The 25,146-nt window shown below is 43.4% G+C and overlaps 1 protein-coding gene across 1 annotated transcript in view; it reads left to right on the top strand.

Annotated features, from left to right (window-relative positions):
• The window catches only part of FER1L6 (fer-1 like family member 6), a 196,272-nt gene that overhangs the window by 86,462 nt on the left and 84,664 nt on the right, over window positions 1-25,146 (top strand). The window contains exons 14-19 of the mRNA XM_002710764.6: window positions 611-731; window positions 3,296-3,396; window positions 8,193-8,283; window positions 12,292-12,411; window positions 14,034-14,186; window positions 21,275-21,452. Coding sequence (XP_002710810.4) covers window positions 611-731; window positions 3,296-3,396; window positions 8,193-8,283; window positions 12,292-12,411; window positions 14,034-14,186; window positions 21,275-21,452 — 764 coding nt within the window. The remainder of the gene's footprint in view (window positions 1-610; window positions 732-3,295; window positions 3,397-8,192; window positions 8,284-12,291; window positions 12,412-14,033; window positions 14,187-21,274; window positions 21,453-25,146) is intronic.

A 25,146-nucleotide genomic window follows, 5' to 3' on the forward strand; every position in this document is an offset into this window, starting at 1 on the left:
ACTGGTTCAAGTCCCAGCTGCTCCATTTCTGATCTAGTTCCCTGCTAATGCGCCTAGGAAAGCAGTGCCTGCCACCACCATGGAAGACCCAGATGGAGTTTTAGTCTTCTGGCTTCTGGCTTTGGCCTGGCACAGCCCCAACTGTTGTGGTCATTTGGGGAATGAACCAGTGGATAGAGCATATTTCTCTCTCTCTCTCTCTCTCTCTCTCTCTCTCCCCCCTCCCCCTCCCTCTCCCTCTCCCTCTTCCTCCCTCCTCTTTTTGTAATTCTGTCTTTCAAATAATTAAATTAATCTTTTTAAAATTATTGTTCTTTTTCTTCCCGCTCTCAATATAAAACTGTCCTCCTTGAAGAAGTCTTGCCCAATAAATCCCGCCCTCTGGTGGTCATTTCTAAGTTCTGTCCTGGATCTGGTGGTAACTGCTCATAGGTCTCATTGTTGCCACATAACTCTTCGCTGTGTATGGTTCATGGGTCCCCAATTATAGTCAAGGGATGGTGTTAATAATTTAATAGCTTTGCTATCACCCCTTCTCCATACAAGTGACTGGAGTTTCCTGAAGCACAGTGATTGCTAACTAACTTCCAGACCCAATGTGTTTTCACAGGAATTACAACTATTTGCCATATGAAGCCAAGAAGCCTTGTGTCTACTTCATCAGTTCTTGGGGAGACCAGATCTTCAGGCTACACTGGTCCAACATGCTGGAGAAAATGGCAGACCTCCTGGTAGGTGACTTTGACAGTCCAAGATTTGAAGATTAGGGAGTTGTGCATGAAAGGGATTTTTTTTTTAAAGATTTATTTATTTATTTAAAGGCAGAGTTACATACATAGACAGAGAAAGAAAGAGAGAGGTGGAGGGAGAGGGAGAGGGAATATAGGGAGAGAGAGATCTTCCGTCTACTGGTTTTCTCCCCAAATGGCTGCAGTGGCCAGGGTGGGCCAGGCAGAAGCCAGGAGCCAGGAACTCCATCCAGGTCTCGCACATGGATGGCAAGCACTTGAACCATCTTCCATGGCTTTTCCAGGCATGTTTTCAGGGAGCCGGATCAGAAATGGATCAACTGGGACTTGAACTGGTGCTCCTAGGGAATACCAGCAAGCAGCTTAACCTGCTGTGCCACAGTACAGGCCTAGCAAAGAGGATTCATATCGACCCCTTAGAAGATCTTGATCTCAGTTAAAATACAAACGAATTGAAGTTGCTGCATTTGGAGGGCCAACAGCTCCTACCTCATGCACCCAGGGGACTGAGAATCCATTTTGCACAATCTCTAGGCTTCAAGTCAAACTCAATTTAAATCCCTACTCCACTTCTTCCTCTTATAGGACCTAGGGACAGATGATTTCCTAATCTCTAAAGGGCAAGAGGTTGACAACTTTCTCACAAAATCGGTAGATCCTGGTTCCAACTAGTATAATACACTGAGTCGCCAACATGGCGGACATTCCCTACAAGACTGCCCAGCTCTCCAGCCCTTGCACGTGCATTCTCTCTCTTACTTGACCCCAATCACACTTGTCTCCTTTCAGTTTCCTGAAGAACCCAAGTTCCTCTAAGCCTCCTAGCCACCAGTTCTTGGGAGTGTTGTCAATAGGTAGTTTCATGATCCTGTGCCCTTTCTCCTGCCTGGGCTGCTTTTTCCTCCGTTCTCCTTCTGTGTGACCCAACAATTGCCAAGTCCCAGTTTCCAGCACCTCCTCAGGAAAGCTTTCTGACCCCACCCCCACGTTAGCCTTTTCCTTCCGCACTCCTTCCATAGCTTGCAATGTATTTGTGTGTATTGTATTGTGTGCTTATTTGTCCAATAATCATGCCCCACTGTTTCCATGGCAACTTGCATACTATCTGGCACCTGATGGGCTGAATAATCATTTGAGGGATTGAATGTGTGGAGGTATGAAACACAAAGCCACTGCAGTAAATGCCCAGGGAGGAGAGAAAACCTGGAAACTCAGTGTCTTGAGTACCGTGCACCTTCCCTTGTGAATCCTTTTCTTCTGTGCTCACATTTCTCTTCCCACCCGTGTATCTCATGGAACGTCTCCTACTCTGTCCTGCACATCTCACCAGATGACCGTGTCCTTTCCATTCCATGAAAACCAGCAGGAAGGAAAGAAACGCTTTCCTGCTTGCATTTGCTTTATAATCCTCGACTCTACCTGTGCAAATCCAAGCCTTGCCCTGGCTATGGGGACGCCAGGCCTTATGGTGCCACCCCATGTGGAGACCACACACTCCGATCTCGCCTCGCCTTCAGACAGAATGTGTGGTTTAATTGTGAGAGAATTTAAAGAAGCAAACTGGAATTTTCTCTAGAGGCCAGAGGAGCCTTTAGCATTTGTATACTTGTTTCTAAGTCTTTTCTCAGAGCCAGTGTCTGTCTGCCTGGCAGATCGTGACTAACGTGATTGAAGTTCACCCTGCCCTACAGTGTTGTGGGTAGCAGCTATCACTGTCCCAGTTTACAGATGAGGAAACTGGGCATGAAGGGGTTATAAGTAGTAGAGGCTGGATTTGCACCTAGGTAGTCTGATCCTAGAGCCGCAGTCCTCAGCCACTCCATAATGTTGCCTGGTCTTATACTAGAAGCAGAAAGAGGGGGAACCTGTGTCTCTAGCCCCAGACCTTGGCCTGTGACACAGAGTAGCATTTATGTAAATCCTGGCAAAGTAGTGGAAGCATGCCCACATCCCCTTGAGTTCTGTTTTCCTTCAACTATTGAAGAGAATCCTGGAATTTAGGTCCCAGAGGAAAAATGTGATTATTAATGATGGAAGCACACAGCTATTGTCAAATAGAACCTGTTCCACCTCCTTGTTTAAAACTCATAGAAGTCAGAAGATTGGGTAACCCTTTGATTTCAGAGATTATTCAATATGATTATACCTTTTAAAACAAACTGACTTGAATATTACTTTTGAAGTTTTTGGCAATTATATCTAATTTATTCTACATTGTTAGATATTACCCATGACATGAGTTTCCCTACAGGGTAGACTATAAATACATGGTAACCACTTAGGGAATAAATTTGTGGTAAAAGCAATGAGTTTGAATAATATAGGAGGAGGCTTGTGTCTGGAAAAATTCCATCTAAGAAAAGGGAGGTTCACAGTTAAGAGCGCAGTAACATTTCCAGTTTGAGTGCGAGACAATGAAGAGAGTCCTCCTTCATTTCCAAAACAGAAAATCAGCCATTTATTTTTTCGGGGCTGTTACAGTCAGTGTGGCTACTACCCGTCTCGTCTGCTCCCCAAGCCTCTCCAACCCTGTGGTTTGGTTTCAGGAAGAAGGTATAGAAGAAGTGACAGAATTGATCAAGATTTCAGAGGAGGCGCCAGAAGAGAAAATGAAGACGGTGCTCAGTGACTTCATCAGTCAGAGCAGGTACTGGCGTCTGGCGAGCTGAGCTTCGTGGACTCAGCTTTTAATTACTTTCAGAAAACACCCAGTTTCGCAAGCATTCAGATGGGCATTTTACTTTGTGGCAGCCATCATAATTTTGTTAGTAATTTAGCTGGCACCTGTGGGCTGACTCCTGCTTCCTAACACGTAACACCTAAAACACACACCAAAGAGGGGGAACAGAAAAGAAGAAACCCCTATTGCCAAGAGTATGAAATAAACAAAAATGCTTTTAGTATAGTGCCCAGAAGGGTACTTTGCATTTGGCAGGTGTTCAATGACTACTTGACATTTAAATGGGGGTAATTTCTATCAAATGTTATTTAATAGACTTTTTCCATATAACACATTAATAAGTCCAATTAATGACTCTTACTCCAAGTGGTAAACAGTGTAGTAAAATATAATAATAAAAGATAAAATATAAGATAATAAAAGACAAAAATATGAATATAAAAAAAGATAAAAATATAGTATGTATTAGTTACCTATCACTGGGTAATAAATTACTCCAAAAGTTAGTGGCTTGGAACAGTGTTTATCTCCCAGTGTCTGTGGGAGTGGAATCCAGGTGTGGTCCCTCCTGGTCTTCGACTCAGGACTCTCCCGGGTACAGCCGGGCACGGGCTGGGGCTGCAGTCGTGGCTAAGGATTCAGTCCAGGATCATTCACGTGGCTGTTTACAGACTTCAGTTCTCCCTGTGCTGTTGTGTAAAGGACGTCAGTTCCTTGCTCACTCTTAGTTGGAGGCTGCCCTCCAACTGCTTGCCATGTGAGTGTCTCCACGCTGCCTTTCCCAACAAGGCAACTTGCTTTATCAGCACGAGCAAGCAAGAGTGAGAGAAAACACACCAGCGAGCTGGAAGTCAGGGGTCTTTCATGAGCTGATCTTGGGAGTGGCAACCATCACTCTTGATGTGTTCTATTTGGAGCAAGTCGCTGGGTCCCGCTTGCATTCAGAGCTGGGAGCGGGGATTACACAGTGGCAGGAGTTGTAGGAGGTGGGGCTCTTTGGGGGCCAGCACAGAGGCTGCCTTCCGCACAGGGAGTCAACTTGGACTAACACTTGATTTTAGTTGGGTTAAGACAGGATGAAAAATGGTCGTTTATCCTAATAGTAAGGGGAAGAGAATGCAGACTAATTTGAAGAAAGGCAAAACCACTAGACAAGGCTTAGCCAGTTCTGGTGTTCTTCTTCATAAGTTCTCTCTTTCCCAGTCTTTCAACTACTCTACCATTTTTACTTTATATTAAAAATGAGAGACAAGAAATAAATAGGTAGTTTTCTTTTCCTCTTTACTTCTTTTTTCATTATAAGCACAGTATGTATTTGTGCTACTCCTGCTGTAAGCTGTTAAGTGCACCTGCAATTCCCTTTATGCATTTTTAAAAAGCTTCATAATCTCATATTTTTAGAAATTGTTTATGAAAAAATTAATCGCTAAATAATTTTCCTATATTTGGGGATTGCTTGGGAGTGATAACCATTCCCTTTTTTCTTCAAGCTTCTAAGCAACTGAAAAGAGATACACCAGTGTCAGACCAAGATCAAAATGCTGGTTTTGTGTTAGTGAGTCTGGATTTGAGAAAGCAGGTTGGATTTGAGGTCAAAAGTCAAGGTCAACAGGGGCTTCCTGTCCCTTCCCCCATTCATGACTGAGCAGCTGGACTTCAGGGCTTCCTCCGAGCAGGTCCCCCCAGGCAGCAGAAAGATTCAGTCTGAAAGATGGAGAGAGAAGAGAATCATGTGCCAAGATCACATACCCCAATTTTGATGAGGATATAAATTATTCCTCCCGCCCTGGGGCAGGAGACCAGGAGTGTGCACCCTGCCCACCTGGCCTGGTCCATCCTGGAGAGTGGAATGGAATTCCCTGTGCCTCTGGTAAAGGCAGGAATGGGGTAGCAAGGCTCGCTCCTCAAAATATAATCTTTTCATTTTTTTTTAATTAAGAGAGGATGTAACCTTTCTGTTATATACATTGAGTACTTCTAGTGAGAGTGACAGTCACCAGCAGGTGGGACCCTGGTGTGGGAACTCTCACTGGGAGGTGTGGAGTTGATGTTGAGAATGTGTTCAGTGAGGCTCAGAAGGTTAAGCGGCCACCTAAGACACGGGCATCTCATATGAACAATGGTTCGAGTCCCAGCTGCTCTGCTTCCAATCCAGCTTTCTGCTAATGTGCCTGGAAAGGCAGAAAAATGATAACCCAACTGCTTGGTCCCCTGCCAGCTGCATGGGAGACCCAGATGGAGTTTTGGACTCCTGGCTTTGGCTTGGCCCAGCACTCAATGGCTTGAGACCATTTGTGGAATGAACCAGTGGATGGAAGATTCTCTCTCTCTCTCTCTCTCTCCCCTTCCCCCTCCTTCCCTCTCCCTCTCTTTATGTAACTCTGATTTTTCAAGTAAGTAAATAAACTCAAATAAATAAATAATATCCAAAATGTGGTCAATAGGAAAACAACAAAGGTTATAAATGCAAGAAGAAGAATGGAAATGGCCAAAGTAGCTGGGGATATAAGATGTTGTCCTCATAGTGATAACTTAAATGCAAATTCAAGTTAACACCATTTCACCTATAAAAATGGACAATTTTCACAGTTGATGAAGACTTTCCATTTTGTCTTTTCTATAATTGACTTTTTTTTCTTCACAGAGGGGCTAAATGCTCATGGCTAAAAAAAAAAAAGAAAAGCAGAAAATGTATAAAGCAAAAGTGCTCTTCTTAACGCTGTCTCCAATCCTTGCTCCAAAGAAAGAGTTCAACCTGCCTTCTGGACTTTTCTCTGTGTGCTCATAAACACATTCATATTCACATACTCACAAAATACAGTATTTCTTTACAAATGACATCACAGTTTTATTCAGCATGTTGCTTTCTTCACTCAACAATATACACAGCACAAGCATCATTCTATAACACATAACAGATGTCCCCAGTATTCAGTCGGATGAGTGGGTCGTGGTATACTCACCTAGTCCCTAACGATATTTAACCTGCTGCTAGTTATTTTGCTACTGAAACAATGCTATGGTAAAGACACTGTAAGCATATTCTTCAGAAAAGTATTTTTTTTTTTTTTGACAGGCAGAGTGGACAGTGAGAGAGAGAGAGAGAGAGAGAAAGGTTTTCCTTTTGCCGTTGGTTCACCCTCCAATGCCGCCACGGCCTGCACGCTGCAGCTGGTGCACCGCGCTGATCCGAAGGCAGGAGCCAGGTACTTCTCCTGGTCTCCCATGGGGTGCAGGGCCCAGGGACTTGGGCCATCCTCCACTGCACTCCTGGGCCACAGCAGAGAGCTGGCCTGGAAGAGGGGCAACCAGGACAGAATCCGGCGCCCCTACTGGGACTAGAACCCGGTGTGCCGGCGCCGCAGGCAGAGGATTAACCTAGTGAGCCGCGGAGCCGGCCCAGAAAAGTATTATTTTTGAAGGATAAGAATTCCAGTGTAATTTTTAAGTCAAATTTTATGGACATTTAAATTTTCAAAGGTGCTGGCAAATAGTTTCTACAACGCGGTAACAATTTATAGTCTCCTACAATAGCTTACACTCTCCTCCACATTGTGGCCAATCCTGAATATTTTTCTTTTTTATAGCTCTAGTCTTGAATATTATACATTTTATTGGTACAATAGGGCTGATGCTAATTTGCATTTAAGTTATTACTATTGAGAACATCTTATTTCCCCAACTATTTGCCATTGCATTCATGACTTTTACTGTTTTCCTATTGAATACATTTTTAATTTCATCTCCAAAAAATGCTGCTACTCAGTCTTTGTAGAGTTTAATTTTTTTTTATTTTTGTTTATTCAAAATGCAGAGGCAGGGAGAGGAGAGGGAGAGAGAGAAAGGTCTTCCACCCACTGGTTCACACACTAAGTGCCAGCAAAAAAAACAGAATTGGAAGCAGGGTCAGGACTTGAACCCAGGCACTCTGACCTGGCACGTGGGCATCCCTAGTGCTGTTTTAACCACTGCATCAAATGCCTATCCCTTTTGTATAGCTTTTTAAATGCAGGGAAATGGCAGGCATTGTGTTATAAGATGTTAAGCCTCTGCTGGGGATGCCTGCACCCCATGTCAGAGTACCTAGAATCAAGCCCTCTGCTTCAGATACAGCTTCCTGCTAATGTGTACAGTGGGACGCAGCAGATAATGGCTCAAGCACTTAGGTTGTTGCCACTCATGTGGGTGACCTGAATGAGTTCCTGTCTCCTAGCTTTGGCCTTGCCCAGCCAATGCTATTGCAGGCTTTTGGGGGAGTGAACCAGCAGATGGAAGATTGAACTAACTCCCCCTCCCTTCCTATCTCTGTTTTCTGTTACTCTGCCTTTCAAATAAATAAAAACAAATAAGTAAACTTCTAAAATCTGTGGAGCCACATCTCAGTATTGAGTGTGAAATATTTGCTTTAGATAGAACTCTTCAGGAAACTTTTTGGTATGTCAAACTTGTAAGATGAAAGAAAATTTCACCCTTTTTATTTTGGCTATGAATTTTGACAGCAATAGCAGTATATACGAGCTGAAAGAAAATGAAAAAACAACCATTTCATCAAACCAATTTGAACTTTGGGCATCACTTTGCATGGTTATTTTGCCTCCCAGAAAATTTGGGTGCACTGCGGATTAATCCTAAATGAAAGACTCTTGGTTCTGTGGCTTCATTAGCTTGCCATTATTTTGCAGAAAGCATGTTTACAAATCTTTGGAATTATATATATGAATTTTCACTAAGTGCATTTCAGAGTTGTTATTTTTCTCTTACAGTGCCTTTATTTCTGAGGCAGAAAAGAAGCCCAAGATGTTGAACCAAACCACTTTAGATAAGAAACGCCTCACGCTCTGTTGGCAGGAGCTGGTATGTGAAAATCTATTTTTACTTTGAATGGAGATAAAACATCTGCTTCAAAAAGAAGCCTCGTGGATGAGGCATGGGTCACAGACCAGATGGGGACATGGTTTAAAGGGCACATGTTAGTCAGATGTAGGGACATGAATGAGAAGGGGGTGTAATGTTGAGTTGGAAAGGATCTAGCAGTTTTCGATGGGGGACAAGGATGAGCCGGAAGCCCTACGCCCTATTGATGGAGCACTACCCCCGTTTGCTCATTTTCTTGACATTTGCACTTTGTTACACACTACGGGCTCTTTCACTTGGCCGTCTGCCCCACAAGCTAAGAGGCCAAAATAAATAACTCTTCTCTTTCTTGGGATTCTTCTTGAGAACAGGGCAGTGATTGGGGTTCCTCTGTGTCCTGGAGACCTTCAGGGCGCTTACAGACACGTACAGGTGCCTTGCAGATAACCCAGCCTGGCTGCATGAGTGGTGACTGAGAAATGACAGATCAAGTGGAAAAAAAAAAAAAACACACTAGATTATCTCGTCGTAAAGTTCAGTTCCAGGGACTAGGGTAGAATTTGGCCTAGTGGTTAAGCTGCCAATTAGGGTGCCCAGATGCCATTCTGAAGCGCCTGGGTTCACTTCCTGGCTCCACTTCCAAACTCCAGTTTATGGCTGATGCAGACCCTGGGAGGCAGCAGTGCTGGCTCAAGTGGTTGGGTCCCTGCTACCCATATGAGACACCTGGATTGTGTTCCTGGCTGCCAGCCTTTGACCCCACCCAGTCCTGGCTGTTGCAAGTACTCCCCTTCCCCCCAACACCCTGCCCCGCCCTGCCTCTTAAGTGAAAAAGAAATAAAAATAAATGAAAAATGAAATCTTTTTTTAAAAAAAAACTTTAGTTTCAGCAGTGGTATTAAGGGACATTTTGTGAAGGCCATAATACTTCTGCAAAAAAAAAAAAAATCACTCGGTGTTTGATGTTGGAGAGGCATTTAAAAGACATGAGTGACATTCAGAGAGATGAATGGTATTCCAAAAGTTACAATGAGTTCATTTTAGTCCAGAGACTAAAACCAAAGTCTCCTGACTCCTCAACCACCTTCTTGCAAGAATACTTTATAGAACATTTGGAGGGGGCTGGGTCAGCACCATCACTAAGATCTCCCCAGCCGGTTTTTTCTTTAGCACCGCTGGCTGAAGTGCTCTCCATGGTGTCCCCTCAGTACATATCCTCTTCTCACCGTCCTGCAGCTCTGGGACTGAACAAGTCCATGATTCCCGTATCTTTGTAGTAACCCAGGTCTCCCTCCTCATCACTAGACTTGTATTTCCGGCCTCCCAGTGTGCATCTGACATGCTAATCATGCATCACCTCAGACTCAGCACTACTGGCTATCCATACCCTCAGGGTCCTCATGGGTGATTTCAGCCATCTACAGATCAAAAGTACTTGGAAAAGCTTCATTTGTACTGAAAATGAATAGACTTTTTTCATCATCCCCTAAACAATGCCATATAATGACTCTTTATGTAGCAATTATACTGTATTAGATATTATAAGCAATCTAGAGATGATTTAATGTATATGGATCTATGTGCATAGGTTATATGCAAATATTATACCATTTCATAAAAGAGACTTGACCATCTATCAGTGTTTATATCTGAGGGGGGTTCTGGAACCAACCTCCTGTGGACAAGAAGAAATCACTGTGTATCCTGCTGAACCATCACCTCATCTAAACTCATTCCGTGTCCTGTATTGGCAACGCTAGTTACACTTACTACTCCAGCCAGAAGCCCAAGTATCAATTTTGCCATTTTTTTCTTCACTTTTGATATGTACTTCAACTCCAGGTCCTGTCTAATCTGCTCCTTAAGGACCCTGGAACTTATCACTTCTGCATCCCCAGTTCTTTAGTAACTCTAGCCTTGACTATTTCAGTAGTCTTTCTCCAATCCATTTTCTGTGCCATGGTCAGAATGCTCTTTCTAAATCACATATCTAATTGGATCACTATTGCTGGAAAAAAATCACTGGTGTCTCTCCGTTGCTCATAGGGTAATGTCTTTTGCATGGCCGTGGTGTACAGAGGTGCGCACCATCTGCCTCCAATGGAGCATCCCAGCCTTACTCCCCATGACTCCTTTTGTGTGTATCTGTGATCCAACTGTCTGAACCCTCAGTGGTGATGCACCTTCACGTGTAGTTTCCCCTCTGTCTGTACTCTTGTCTTCTTGCCACCTGATGAGTTCTGTTCTATTGATATTTGGTTGAAATGTCACGTCCTTCATGAAACCCAGCCTTGCCCCCATCTCTGGTCCCATGATGATTTGCACATTTTAATTATTTGGATATGTTGTTTTGACTTCACCAGGTTGTTGAAGTCTCAGGGAAAGACAGGATTATGTCCTCTCCCTGCCCCAAACCTGGGCTTCTAGCAGTCCCTGGTAGATAGTTGATACTCAGTGTTTCCATCCGATGTTAACAGTTTCCTGTGTGCTGGACATTGTGCTAGGTGCTGGGAACACAAAGCTGAAAGTACTTGGTGCTCATCCTTGAAGTATCTGTAGCTTGACTGATTCATTCATTCCACAAACACTTATTTAACACGTGCTATGAGCCAGGAACACTGCCACACATTGAAATACAGGTGCGGACAAGACAGAGGGGCCCCTGTCCTAGTGAAGTTTACATTGTAGTGGAGAAGATGGAAGATAGGTAAACAACAAATACATAAAAATGATTATAGGTTATGAAATTCAGTGGTGACATTAAATTTGAGGCCTGATGGATAAGAAATTAGCCATGGAGAGTGTAGGAAGAACATTTGAGCAAGAGAAACAACCAAGTGTACAAGCTTAGGATGGATCAAACCTGGCATATTCTAAGACTTTTGGGGACCAGTTTGCCTGGGGCTTAGTGAACAAGGCAGGAATGTTATGAGAAGAAGAAGAGCGTAGGCAGAGCCAACTCACACAAGGCTTTTAAAAGCCACTGAAAAGAGTTGAGGTTTCATTCCTAAGCAAATAAGTGTGGGCTGAACAAATCGATCAAAATAAACACTTTGGGATATTCCGACAACTCCAGCTGAGAACTCTGGCAGTACTTCTTAAATGATGCAGGCTTGGTCTAGAAGTTTCTACCACTCTCCCAGGAAGAGGAAGTGGTGCCATGGTGAAAGACATGCACTCCGGACTCAACTGGGGTCAACTTTAGCTCTGCCACTCAGCTGCATGAGTCTTTTCCTCCACAGTGAAACAGGAACAGCAGGGGCCAGTGCTGTGGCACAGCAGGTTAAGCCACACCTGCAATCCTGACATCCCATATCAAGGTGCTGATTCCACTCCTGGCTGCTGCTCTGCTCTCCAGCCAGCTCTCTGTTAGTGCAATTGAAAAAGCAGTATAGGATGGTCCAAGTGCTTGAGTCCTTACCATCCACATAGAAGACCTGGATGAAGTTCTTGGCTGCTGGTTTTAGCCTGGCCCAACCCTGGTTGCTTTGGCTATTTAGGGAATAAATGAGCAAATGGAAGATTCTCTCTCTCTGTCTCTCTCTCTGTCACTCTGCCTTTCAAATTAAATAAATAAATCTTTTTAAAATGTAAATAATGGAATCTCCCTTGTAAGTTTACTATGAGGAATAATAAAGGCTTAATACAGTAGTTAGAATATTGCCTGGCATTAGGTGGGAATTCAAGGATATTTAGTTGCCATTATTCTAGTTGTTGTTAATTATTGGAAAGCTTGGGTTCAGGTCCTGGCTAAAAACAAATCCTATGTGACCTCTGACCTTTCTGGGCTTCAACTCTCTGCTTTTCAAACAGAAGTGAGAAGAACACTGCTGCCATATTTCTATGGACTTCCTATGAAACGGCCAGCCTGAAGTGATGGACGCTGAAATAGCCCTAATGAGTGCTCTGGGTGGAGCTCACAGGCACCTTCAAGACTCCCCAGCAACGGGATGGAAGCTGTTGCCTAGATTTCTAGCAAGATCTACCCTGACTCCTGTTTCGTTTTAGGAGGTGATGGCCAAGGAGGCTAAGGGGATCATTCAGCAGCAGAAGAAAAAGTTCACTCTTGAGGAAATGATCCGTGAAGCTCAGAACTTTGTGGAGAAAATCCGCTTTCTTGTTGATGAGGTGATGGACTCTGAAGGCCAAGCTCATTTAGAAGATTAGACTGAATGTCCTCCTGATGAGGTTTGGGTGTTTGGTGGGATGGAAAGATGACTCAGTGTTTGCTCCCCACATCCTGCTGAGTTGAGCAGGCACTATTTGTTTAGAGATGAGAGAAGAGACTTTAAATTAAGCCAAACATGTACAGCGCATTGATTTCTTTTTACAAAGCCTGAATTTTCAGCAAAATAGAAATCATGCTCCATAATAGACTCAAGAAAAGTAGATATAAGCATTAGAGCGTTGAAAGGTTTTCAACTATAAAAGGATTTAAACTTGTGTCCAGTAAAGGTCAAAACAACTTCTCATTTTAAAGTTCAGTCATACAGTATCTTCTGGTGACTTCTAGAATGGTCTTTTTTTTATTCATTGAATTTTTATTGGTGGCACCATTTTCTTTTTTTTTAACTTTTATTAAATAAATATAACTTTCCAAAGTACAACTTTTGGATTATAGTGGCTTTTCCCCCCCCAAGACCAAAAGGCCCTCATATTTCCTTCTGTCAAGATTCTGCAGCTCTTTCTTGAAGCCTACAGATGTGTAGAAACTTCTTTGGAGGTTTTCCAGGAAGGTGTCAGGGAGAGGTAGAGTCCCTGATTTTGTTGTTCTAGAAAGTTGTACTTCTTGCCGCTAGTCAAGGCATAATCAGCAGTGTCATAGGCAACCAGTAGACATGGGAATCAATAAGCACAAAGAAGGTTTGAACCAGGCACTGGGGCTTCAGATCTTTGACTGACCCTGGGCCAGGAAAATCTAGTGTCTCCATTCCCATACTTAGAGGGAAATGAGGGCCCTGGAATACCTAATATACCTGAGTGTTAGCGTTTAGAAGGATTGAGTATCTGCTTCCAACTCAAGAATGTCAAAGATATAGTTTACAACAAAATCTCCTTTTTGTTTTGGTAGATGTTAGTTCAGAAATGTGAAAAACGCTCACGACATAATGGGCCACTTGAGTTGGAATTCTGCACTTCCTATCTTGATGAGCTCAACTTTAAAGTCTAATTTTCTGTGCAATTTAGTAGTTTATCCTGGATAACCACCTAAAATGGAACTAAAATACTTGGCAATTATATTTGAGGTACAAAGTTCCTTGTAGAATTGCTCTCCATTCCTTAAGAACAAGTGGAAAGACATTCAAAGACATTTGTGGATTTTTGTTTTGTTATTTCATTTGAATATTACAGAAATGTTATCTGGCTCTGAGGAGATCTGATGTGTGAAGCAAAAATCATTATTACAAGACTGGAAAAAAAAAGAATCCATGCAAAGTTATAGAAAAAAGTATTCTACAAATGGAGACAAATAGGCCACCAAAGATGCCAAATCATGGGCCCACTTACACCTCATTATAGCACAATGAACACTTGGCATACGAGTTTATAGGACTTTACTTCAACTCATAACCCAAGGCTTTCTGTCTTCAAGGAAGCTGCATTGGCCAGATTGCACAGATATTTAAGTATCTAGATGTTTGACTCTTAGCGTTCGTTTTGCAGAAGAGACTAACTCAGGGTGGTGGAACTCTTAAAGTCAAGGTTATTAAACATCAACCTATCGACTCCCCCTCTTCTCTGTCCCACAGCCACAGCACACCATCCCTGATGTCTTCATCTGGCTGCTTAGCAACAACAAGAGGGTGGCATATGCCCGCATCGACTCTAAAGACCTGCTCTACTCACCTGTCAGGGAGCAGATGGGCAAACACTGCGGGAAGATCAAAACTCATTTCCTCAAAGTAAGTCTGCGCTATTTTTGACTAAAGGAAGCGGAAATTTCCCTTTTTCCTGGCTGGTTCAGAGTTTCCAGTGTGCGTCTCCATTTCCGACTTGGTCCCCCAGAGCTGTCAAAGGTATGAAGGCACCTGGAGCACCTTGCTCCCTCTTGGTTCAAATGGCAATTTAGTAGACCATCTTGAGGCTGAATCCTTCCCAGTTCTCCAGTGATTGCATCACTAGGCAATAGGTTTCTTTTTTTTTAATGTAGTAGGTGTGTCTGAGGGCTACCTTCATTTTTACTTCTTTGATTATCTGGGAAAAATGAATGCTTTTCTATTAGTTTCCTCATGGCCTTTTCTCTTACGTAATTTGTCCATGACATCTTTTCACATGAGTTCATCTATATTTTAAAAGGAGATTTCAAAGAAAATTATAAGAGGAGCAGAATTGCTAGCTCTTGATTCCTGGTGACTTTAAACTGGGGGCTCCTGCACCCTGCATGAAGGCAGGTTCCCTGGATAACCCCTGAGAGGCCCTCACAGACAATCTCTGAATGGTCCTGTCGACTCTAACTCGAGACTTGAGCCTTTCTTGAAGCTCCTGGGTGTTTTACTCCTACAACAAGCGAGTTTTTATCACAGCAAGCAGAAGGGAGAAAATACAAGGAAAAAGTGGTCCAAAGCCCTAACATGCAGTAGTGACTGGTCACAAGAGTGTGGTTCAACAGATTAATTTTCCTAACTCGTAGTAGACTGTCCTGCCAATCTCAGTTCTGGTTGCTTGCTGTAACTTACTACTTTTCAGCTGCCATAGAGGGAGGGTGAGAAGGCTCAAAATCATGCCAGATAAGGAGCAGGTGAAGAGACTGCAGTGCTTGGGTGAGATGCTTTGATGGTGTGAGGGAGATCCAGTGTTCGTGAGAGAGTTTTCAGAGGATAAAAGCAAGCCCCACCCTAGACTTGACAAAGAAATAGTTCCTTAAATGGTAGCCCACCTGGGTTCCTCACCCTCTGAGATGTGAGCAGATGCTGGACAACTTTTGATAGGAATCGGCAGTGGGCAGTCTGATGAACAGCCTCTAAGTGCTGTTGAGTTTCGATTGGCTACTGTAGTTGTGACTGTTAAATGTTGCCGACAGAAAAACCCATGTTATTGGGCGTGAAAGGCAGTGTGTATAAATAAGTCGTGGGCTTTGAAATCAGGTGAATCTAGGTTGGAATTTCTAGCAGTTTGCTAGGGTTGCTGTCACAAAGTACCATAATCTGAGTGACTCTGACAATAGAAATGGATTTTCTCTCAGTTCTAGAGGCTACAAATCCCAGATAAGGTGTCAGCAGGGCCATGCTCCCTCCAAAGGAGTTGGGGAAAGTGAGGAATGACCTGTTCCAGACCTCTCCTTCTAGCTCTGCCTCATTCCTGGAGTTGTGCCAGCACAAGGCCAGTGTTCACATCCATCTTCCTCTGTGTGCGTGTGCCCGTCTTTGTGTGACGTTCCTCTTACAAGGACACCTGTCACGTTGGGTTAGAAGCCTGTCCTACTCCAGTACTCACAATGTCATTTTGCTTCATTAATCACATCTTCAATGGCCCCACTTTCTGGGTCCTCAGGATTAGGACTTCAACATATGAATTTTAGGAGAACACAGTTCAACAGGATTCCAGGGCCAACATTTACCAATTGCATGACCTTGGACAGGTGATTTGATAGCCTTCTTCCTTCCTGTAGAATGAAGGTGTTCATCTCACTTTTCATTCCATTAAGTGGAGACGATTGTGAGGATTGAGTAAATAGATGCAAGTTAAGAGATTGATCTGCCCGTACCTCCCCAGATCAATCGATCCACCAGTGCAGGCATTCCATGGCCCAGAGAACCTTGCTATAACTGTGTGCCCTATTCACAGCCTATGAGTTGTTTGTGGCTCTGCATGGTATTTTCTGTCTTGTGTGGAAAATGATTTTTAACTGCACTCATATAAAACAATAACTGAACAGAGAAAATTCTTCCCCAAATGTCAGAGATTTTCTTTAATTTTCTCCATTCAAGGAATGCTAGCAAGGCAGGAAACATTTGTCTTCAAAATAGCAAATCATCTCAAAAGCCCCTGAGCTAAAAATACTAGGAAATTGTATAAAGTTGCTCACTCCTAAATATTTTGATGTGTCCTGACATTATGTAAATTTAGAACCAAGAACAGCTGTCAAATGTAGCCAGGGGATGGTTGTGTCTGAGAGTACAGAGCCTTTGTCCTAGGGCATTCACCGTGTGTCTATTACCTCTATCAGATGACTTCAAGCATCGATTTCCTTCTTTATTTGTATTTTTCTTTGCCATTGGAACTTCTTTGAGTGATAGGTTTCTTAACTTGCTGAGTTCGGTTACATCAACGTGATGAAACACCTTGATAAGGTGATTCTGCAATGGTCACACTTGATTTTAACTCACTTCCACCCACCGTCTCTTTATGCCCCCTTTCTGCTTGTTGAATTGGAAAGTCTGAATAAAAGAAATGGCTGGCGCAGAGGGACGAAATATTCCTACATCTGCTACTCACTCCGGTTTCCTAGCTGGGAAATAGGAAGTAGGGAGAGAAAAGCATGGAATGCAAATTTCTGAACTCTGCAGGTCAGAGTTTCCTCCAAGTTTATTCTATTGCACATTTGCCCTTTGAGTGACTGTATAAATATCCACATTCAAAGACACTTAGGAGCTTGAGGCTGTAAACTTGGAAATTCTTGGAGTTTCACAGCTTCCATTATCCAGTAGAAGGTTCCAAGAAGTCTCGCAGTCAGGACATAGTTCTCTCTTCTTGAAGGTATATTTTCCAAGCTTGTTTCCCCCAGAATAGCTAACTACAGGTTTTAGGAGACTTCTGTTCCTTGGGACCCAGTACAGAGAATGCGAATGGAGAGGAAGCCCAGGCACCACCTCTGTCATCCCACAGCCGGCACGGCCGACCGACGCCCAGGTGTGTGTGCTCCCCGGTTCCATCGCCTCTCTTTCTCTCTGATTCAGATGTGTCCGTTACACTGGCGAAAATGATGGGACAGGCTTTGCAGAACTCAACCCAACTGTCTATCCAAAAGAGCAGAGTCTTCCCCTGTCCTGTCCCTGATGGCAGGAAATGTGGAAAAGGAAACTCCTTATCCAAAGGAAATCCTTGCCATGGATGCACTCCAAGCCCAGAGGGTGGCTGCCAACCTTCCTCTTCTCTTCTACTTGAGTCACTCTCTGTGCTGAGCCCGCCTGTCCTCACCCTCATCTTTGTCCCTATCCTGTCATTTGCTCCATACCCCCAAATCCGTCTCTTCTCCTCCAGCCGCCTGTACCCTCATCCAGCTGTCCTAGGATGCAGCAGAAAGGCGTGGCTGAAAGGTATCCTTCTGGGTCCTGCCACAAAGCAGAATTTCTGCAACACCAACAGGCCTTTGTCTTCCTGATACTGACTGACCAACTCCAAGGCAGCATGTGGATTATCATTGCTCTCCTTTCTCTCAGGTGCCAAGACTTCCTCTTCCTTTTAAGCCAGCTGGCATTATCAGAACCTCAGTGGGAGGTGGAGAGGCTAAGATGTTAGCATTCTGTTTGCATTCTGTTTCGTGCACTATTTATACGTTGGTGATCACAGTTTTTTCTTTTAATCACTTTTGCATTCTTAAATTATTTTTCTGTTGTGTGTTTCCTTTTTTTTTTTTTACACCTATATGGTCATGCTGTTCTCAAAAGGAAAAACTTTGCTGTGATTGGCCAGGATTCAGAGGCAAATGAGATAAGGAGGGTGGGGTAGGGGGAGAAGGCAGGGGCAGACACACATGGCTGGAATCACATATGACATTAAAAAAGGGATGCTGTTTCTGAAGGTTATCTCAAGAAGTGCTCGACACATTTGGGGGAATTGAACTTGGATGCTTATCTGAGGCTCCGCATCATCTTGCCAGCAATTTCAATTTGTGTGCTTTCAAAAGAAATGTGCAGGGTTTGGCACTGTGGTGTAGCAGGTAAGCCACTGCCTACAGTGCCAGCTTCCCCATATGGGCACCAGTTCAAGTCTCGGCTGCTCCACTTCCGATCCGGCTTTCTGTTATGGCCTGGGAAAGCAGCAGAAGATGGTCCAAGCCCTTCGGCCCCTGCACCTACGTGGGAGACCCAGAAGAAGTTCCTGGCTCCTTGCTTTGGATTGACCCAGCTCTGGCTGTTGCGGCCATTTGGGGAGTGAACTGTTGGATGGAAGATCTCCATCTCTCTCTCTCTCTCCCTGCCTCCATAGCTCTGCCTTTCAAATAAATAAATAAATCTTAAAAAAAAATAAAAAGAAATGTGCAAGCTGCAAACTTGAGGAGACAGCTGTGGTCCCTGTACCAGATGTTAGCTGAGTTTGAGGCTCTTACCGTGAATGCCAGCATAGACACACATGCATGCACATACACATACACACAATAGTAGCATAAACGAGTGATGGTTTTAATGGTTTTAATGGTTTTTGTTTTACTTTAAGAAACAGAGAATACCAGACCTGCTTGGGGGAACATGGCACACATTAAGAAGCATGCTGCTCAAATATTTTAAAAGATCTCAAATATTTTAAACAGCCAGCAGGATCAGCATTAATAGGGAGACACACAGAATCTCAAATCCTACCCAGACTTACTGACAGCATTTGCATTTTAACTAGAGCCCCTTTCAATTTGCATGCACGGATACACGTGGCAGCCTGTGAAATGTGCTGGCTGGGAGTCTGGGGACTGAAACCAGGTAAAGCAGGGTTTGATTTGCGGCTCCAGCCCTGCCCTGCTCTGGGACTTTGGACAATTCTCTTTGAACCTCTACTTCTTCATCTCTAAAATACACATTATAAAAGCATCTACTTTACAGAGTCATTGTGGGGATGAATGATAAGCTAGGACTCATTAATAGCATGCAGGTAATAGAAAATTCTGTGTGAAGGGAGAAATGTTAGACCAGAAGCTAGAACAATGTAAGTGCTCAACATGTGTCGAAAATTATTAGGTAAGTGAATGAAAGATTATTCACTCAACAAATATTTACTTTGTCATTTATTGGTGTCAAGAACTCTTTGGCAATGAGGCCGTTGCTGAGAACCGACAGACAAAAGTTCCTCCCTTTATGAATTGATATTTCAGAGATTCTACAAATGGCAGAGGGATTGCTTTTATTACTACAAAATTTCCGTAGGCTCTTAATAAACATTTATCTTATGGAACAAGTGCTCAATACATTTTAGCTTATTATTATTAGAAAAGTAATGAATTGAGGACTATTTGTCTTATATTTTTAAACAATTTTAAAATCACAAGAGAGTACTAGGAGAGTGGTTGCCTTTACCAATAATAAAATGACCTTATTTGGATTTTTGAGGAGTTGAATGAGTAATGGCATCATACTCCTAAAGAATAAAATTTCAACTCCCACATATACTGTGTTGGCTTCTTCAGCCTCACCTTTGGTTTTCTCTATCTAGCTCTCATGCTCACTGGCTGTGAAACCTTTTTTGCTGAAAGCTCTTAGCACCACACATGGCAAAGAGTAAGCATTTGCTCAACAGTAGCTCATACTAGCCATATCTTTGTTCATGCCCTCTCCTCTTTCTGGGGTGCCCAACTCCAAAGTACTAAACACAGCCTGGGTAAATAGTTGAATTTAAAGAAAGGATAGAAATGCACACTGTTCCTTCTCTGCTCCCTTAGTATTTTCTCTCTTCACAAATGAGCACATGAATGCAGATCAGCTTCTTGCATAGACGTAACCTCTTGGAAGGAGGGTCAAGCTGTGTCTTAGTCGTTGTAATGGTCTCAGCCCGAGTCTCTCAGCAAAGACCTAATAGCACTTGCAGTAGTTGCTAAGTTGAGTCTCTCTGAGTCCACTTATGAAATCCATGGAGCCAGGATACAAAGGCAAATAAGCCATGCTCAATGTTGGATTCAGGGACTCTCCATGATGGTCTTGGAAATTGTGGGAGCACAAGTTCTGGCCTCTTATATCAGGACTTGTGATCCTTCATGGAATGGAGGTGGTATAGAAGAAAGCAATCACTGATGGGAAATTCTAAGAAACACTAAGAGGCACTTAGAAGAGTCAACAGAATCTGGAGAGGTAGCCACATCTTAAGTGCCATCAGCTACTCAGCATGAGGGCCTTGCCAGAACTTGTGAACACAGCCAAGTCTGATGCCTGAATCTCTTTAGAAGAAAGCACAGACTTGAGAAATAAAGAAGACATATGTCTGCATTGAATTGTGCTCTTCAGATCCTCAGAATACCTGCACCGCCACACAGGTCTATGCACACATGTACATATGTATGGACACACACTTGCCATGCACACTCACATACCACACAGTAATGCAAACATCAGCACAAAAAACAATTCCATTAAGGAAATGGAATGAAGACTATTTTGGTGCAAAAATATTTAGAAATCCTCCTGTTTTTTTCATAATAAACTACTTTCCATGAACTTTTTAAAGACTTCAAATGTATACATCTGTGTACATTCAATGGAATTAAAGCAAGGGAGCAAGGAATCTGAAGCCATACTTCACACACAGGAATGATTGAAGGAACTAGAAGTGCTCAGCCCAGAAGAAAGGATACAGTAGGGCAGGAAGGGTCATTCAAGAGCCCAAGGGCCTGACATATGGAAAAAACTCTGGAGTTCTTCTGAACAAAACAAAGCAGTAAACTAGTCTAGATTTGGAATCATCTTTTCTGGGGTTTAATCCTGAATCTATTGCTTAAAAACTGAGGAATAGTAGGCAACTTACTTTATCTGTCTGAGCCTGAGTTTCCTCATCTATGAAATGGGGCATAAACACACCTATCAGGTTTAAATGATTCAGGGCTTGGAAGAATGCTTCTCAGTGCCTGTGTTAGCCCCAAGCCCCACTAATACTGGATCTTCCACAGAGCTGTGCATCAGGGCAATTGGTGCCACTGCTCTCATTTTGATCTAAGAGGAGCCCTGGAGAACTGTTCTCTGAACATGCTGCCAGCTGTGTCTCCAAGAAAGACTTCTTTTCTCAAAGAGTGAGTTCCATCAATGAGGATGGAACTCACTATTAATGAGGCACTCTTCCTGGTAATCTTTCCCAGCTTCCTGGAAAACGGCCAGTTGGTTGGTCAGTGCAAGCAAAAGTCGACGTGTACCTGTGGCTGGGTCCCATCAGACACTCCAGTGCCATTTTGGATAACTTGCCTGCAGGCTATGAAGCAGAGATGCTCTCCAAGGTGACTGGCGTGAACCAACCCCCATCCAACCTGCTCTACCAAGGTATGGTGCTCCCTGGGCAGTGAAGGTCATCTGGTGTCTCTGGTGGGTTTTTGTGAAAACAGCAAGGAGGGCAGCGTGCACGAATTGTTTGCATGTTACTTTAGGATCAACTTGTTTGTCTTTAAGACAATTTCTAAGAGTGCTTCTTTACTTTCTAATATCCCACCTAAAAAAAATAAGGTAAAGTCATTAAAATACACCTGGAATAAGTGTTTATGTTTTTCTGTTAGTGGAGAGAAAGCCATTTGATTTTCTCTTTAGGCAGAATAGACTGTTGAGTTTGCATTTTAAACAAAATATGGCTTTTTAAAGAATTAGTAGTTTTTTGTGATGATGTGATCTGTGGAACTAGGGCAGTGTTTCCTTTTAGTGGTATTGAGGTTTTGAGTTATTAAATGTCCTATTAGTGACCCCAAAAAGACAGGTGTAAGTGATGGCATTTGTGTTTATCCAGCTCAGCTCTTGGCTTGGCTTCTTACAGAAAGTCACCAGGCTTTCTGGAGTCCTTTCTTCTACGTAGTTATGTTCTATCAGTGTCATGGTTATAATTTCATATGATTTTGGATTTGCCATAAATATTCATATCTTACACTTGCACTTTGCTTTCTGTTTCCAAAATCTCTCAATTTGTCTGCTTTCTTGCGGCTCAATTCAGATAAAGCACACTGCAGTTTTATCCTTACTCCTACTGAAGTTGAGTCTTGAGCTGAGCCAGTGTTGGAAAGGGTGGAGAATTGTCCACACACTCTGTTGCACAAGGTGTCTCTGAGTTGTTTCACCTTTACTGCCTGTGCAATCTGAGTGGTTCAATAGTCAGAGAAGACATGCAAGTCCCATGTAGCCAGGCACTGGTTTTGGAAACATGTGTCCAGTGGTTCAATTCAATGTTAATGAGTAAGAGTATTGTCTTTTGAGAAAAATGCATAATTCCTAGACTTTATATATAAGATCTCATTGATTTCTCACACCAACCCTGGGGTGTTTCTTCATTTTACAGAGGGAGAAACTATAAATCAGAGATACTTAGAAATTGCCCAAGATCACACAGCTAGTCAATGACAGAGGAAAATACTCCAAACCCTGCCTTTTACTGTTGTTTTCCATCCTACCTTTATATGGTTTTCATCTTCAGGTGATAAATACCCACAATAAGTTTCCCTGTCATATAGAGACTGTCTCAAGATATTCATGACTATGACATAATGGTGTTCTATTTGCTAACAGTTCAGAGGAGAGGAGAGACTTTTTCCAGTGCTTTATGGTTCCTGCAGTGTGTTGTTTTCATGGGGTGGCCTAATAAACTTTTTCTGCTGTGCATTGGCCTTGAAGGTTTTGGCTGCCATCCATACCTACTGGAGAATTTTATGCTCCAGAAAATATCCATTCAGCAAATAATGAGTTGGTACCTATATATGGAAGGCATGATGGAAAAGTTAGTGGGGGGTATGGGGATGAGTGAAAGGTGACCCCAACCTGATGTGGGGGCAATCAGACAGCTGTTTGACAGCCACAAGTAAAAAGTAAGCATAGCCAATGGGTGAAGAAGTTGATTAGATTAGATTATTCCAGGGACTATAATTGGTTAGACCCAAGGTTTCAGAAAAGCCAAAGTATAGATGAAGGACATGGCACCCCCTGGAGTTTTACAGTGTGTTGGTTATGTGGCTGCAGCTGGGAACTGCTGAAATTCCTGGGCTAGGTGCTTGAAGGTCAATTGATGGACATTCTGTAGCATGGACATTCCCAAGTTCACTCCCAGAAGCAAAATTTGCCAAATTTGTGTGCAGTGTGCTAAAAAACACATGAGCTGCCTGTAGACAAACTCGTCTTTGGAAATCCCTCTGCCATATGCTGAATATTCCATGGTTTACTGCTGCCATTTTACAGGGCTCTCCTGTCAGCAGGACCCAGCCTGTGGACATTAGGGTTTATTGGTATAGGTGGGGGAAGTGGCAGGACTTAGAGTTGAGTCCAAAGGAATCTGTTCTCTCATTTCCTTGACTTGATCAGAGCTTTGAGAAAATTGCACTGCGGTTATCTGGACTTAACTAGGGAGTGTGCAGAGCTCAAGTTCCTAAATTCTTTGCAGGATCAGAGTGGGGACTGATATGGTTTCCACATTCCCAGGGTCCAGACTAGTTCCATGAAGCCAGACAGTGACATGCATAGGAGGAACTGGGTGGAAGGACAGAAACTTGTGCAGGTCTCATGACAATCAAGTAAGGAATTGCCTGTGGGGCTCTCTGCCTTCCCTACCCCCTCTTTGCCCTAACAGTCAAGGGCCAAGTTCAATAGCACCCATTCCTGGGATGTCTCCCCAACTTACTTCTCATTTCCATCCCTGCACTGGCACACAAGATATGGGCCTTAAAACTTCCCACCTAGAGGGAAGGTGTTGACTCCTTGTTGATCGCACTCCCTGACATCTCTTCTCTTTATTGCCAGCTTGACTCACATTTGTACCTCATGAAGCTATGTTCTGACATCTTCAGGTCCTGTGCACACACCTTCAAGAGCTTCCTATTGTCTGCTAAACTGAATGCCATTGCCTCAGTAAGGCCTCCAGGGCCCTCAGCAGTATGACCTCAAGAGGCTGGGACTCCATTTGGTAGCCACACTAGACCACATCCTTGTCCCTGCCTGGCCTGGCATTTTAGTCCTTGTCTTGACTCACCTCTCCCAGCTACCCGGGGTCTCTGTCCCTGCCTATCAACCTTGATCCCATTTAGAGTTCTGCTCAAAGGCCATTGCCACCTCCCCTAGAGTCTGCACCCTTTTATTCAGCATTATTCATCCATGTGCCATATTTTCATTTTACACAAATAGCTTTGTGTGACACATAGCATACTTCTTTGTCTTTTTTTCTTTCATCAAGCACTAGATTTTATTTAAGATTTAGTTATTTACTTGAAAGAGTTACACACAGAGAGAAGAAGAGGCAGAGAGAGAGAGATAGAGAGAGAGAGAGAGAGGTCTTCTATCTACTGGTTCACTCCCCAATTGGCCGCAACAGCCAGAGGTGCACTGATCCGAAGCCAGGAGCCCAGAGCTTCTTCCGGGTCTCCCATGCGGATGCAGGGACCCAAGGACTTGGGCCATCTTCCACTGCTTTCCCAGGCCAGGGCAGAGGTCTTGATTGGAAGTGGAGCAGCTGGAACTTGAGCCAGTGCCCATATGGGATGTAGGCACTGTGTGGAGTGGCTTTACCCACTATGCTACAGTGCCAGTCCCAGCACTAGAGTCTTAAGATCCATCCATTTTACAATGTAGACCTCTAATTCATGGCATCTACATATTTAACTAAGCCCTTAACATTTTTCCTTCCTACTCGCCTAGAGATAGACACTGAAGTTGTTTTAAGCTTCTCACCAGCACAGGTCATGTTGCCATGAGCAATAATAACAGCACACCAGCATCTTCATACCACATGTAAAATTCTTCCCTTGTGTCAGGTGCCATTTTAAGCCTCTCACCACCGAAGTAACCAAACGAGTGGCAATTTCCACCCCCATTTTACAGCTGAGGAAATAAAGGCCCAGAGATGGTAGCAACCATGTCCAGGACCCATATGGACCCATATGGACATGATATAAACCTGGGAGTGGCACGGAAGAGGGATGCATGGTGTATTCGTACCCTCAGTTTAACTAAGCAGAGCTGGTCAATTTAGTGTAGGAGTTCGTGTCTCCCAGTC

Source organism: Oryctolagus cuniculus, chromosome 6 (genome assembly GCF_051225735.1).
Source record: "Oryctolagus cuniculus isolate XC-2025 breed Fujian yellow rabbit chromosome 6, ASM5122573v1, whole genome shotgun sequence".
Classification (NCBI taxonomy): Eukaryota; Metazoa; Chordata; class Mammalia; order Lagomorpha; family Leporidae; genus Oryctolagus; species Oryctolagus cuniculus.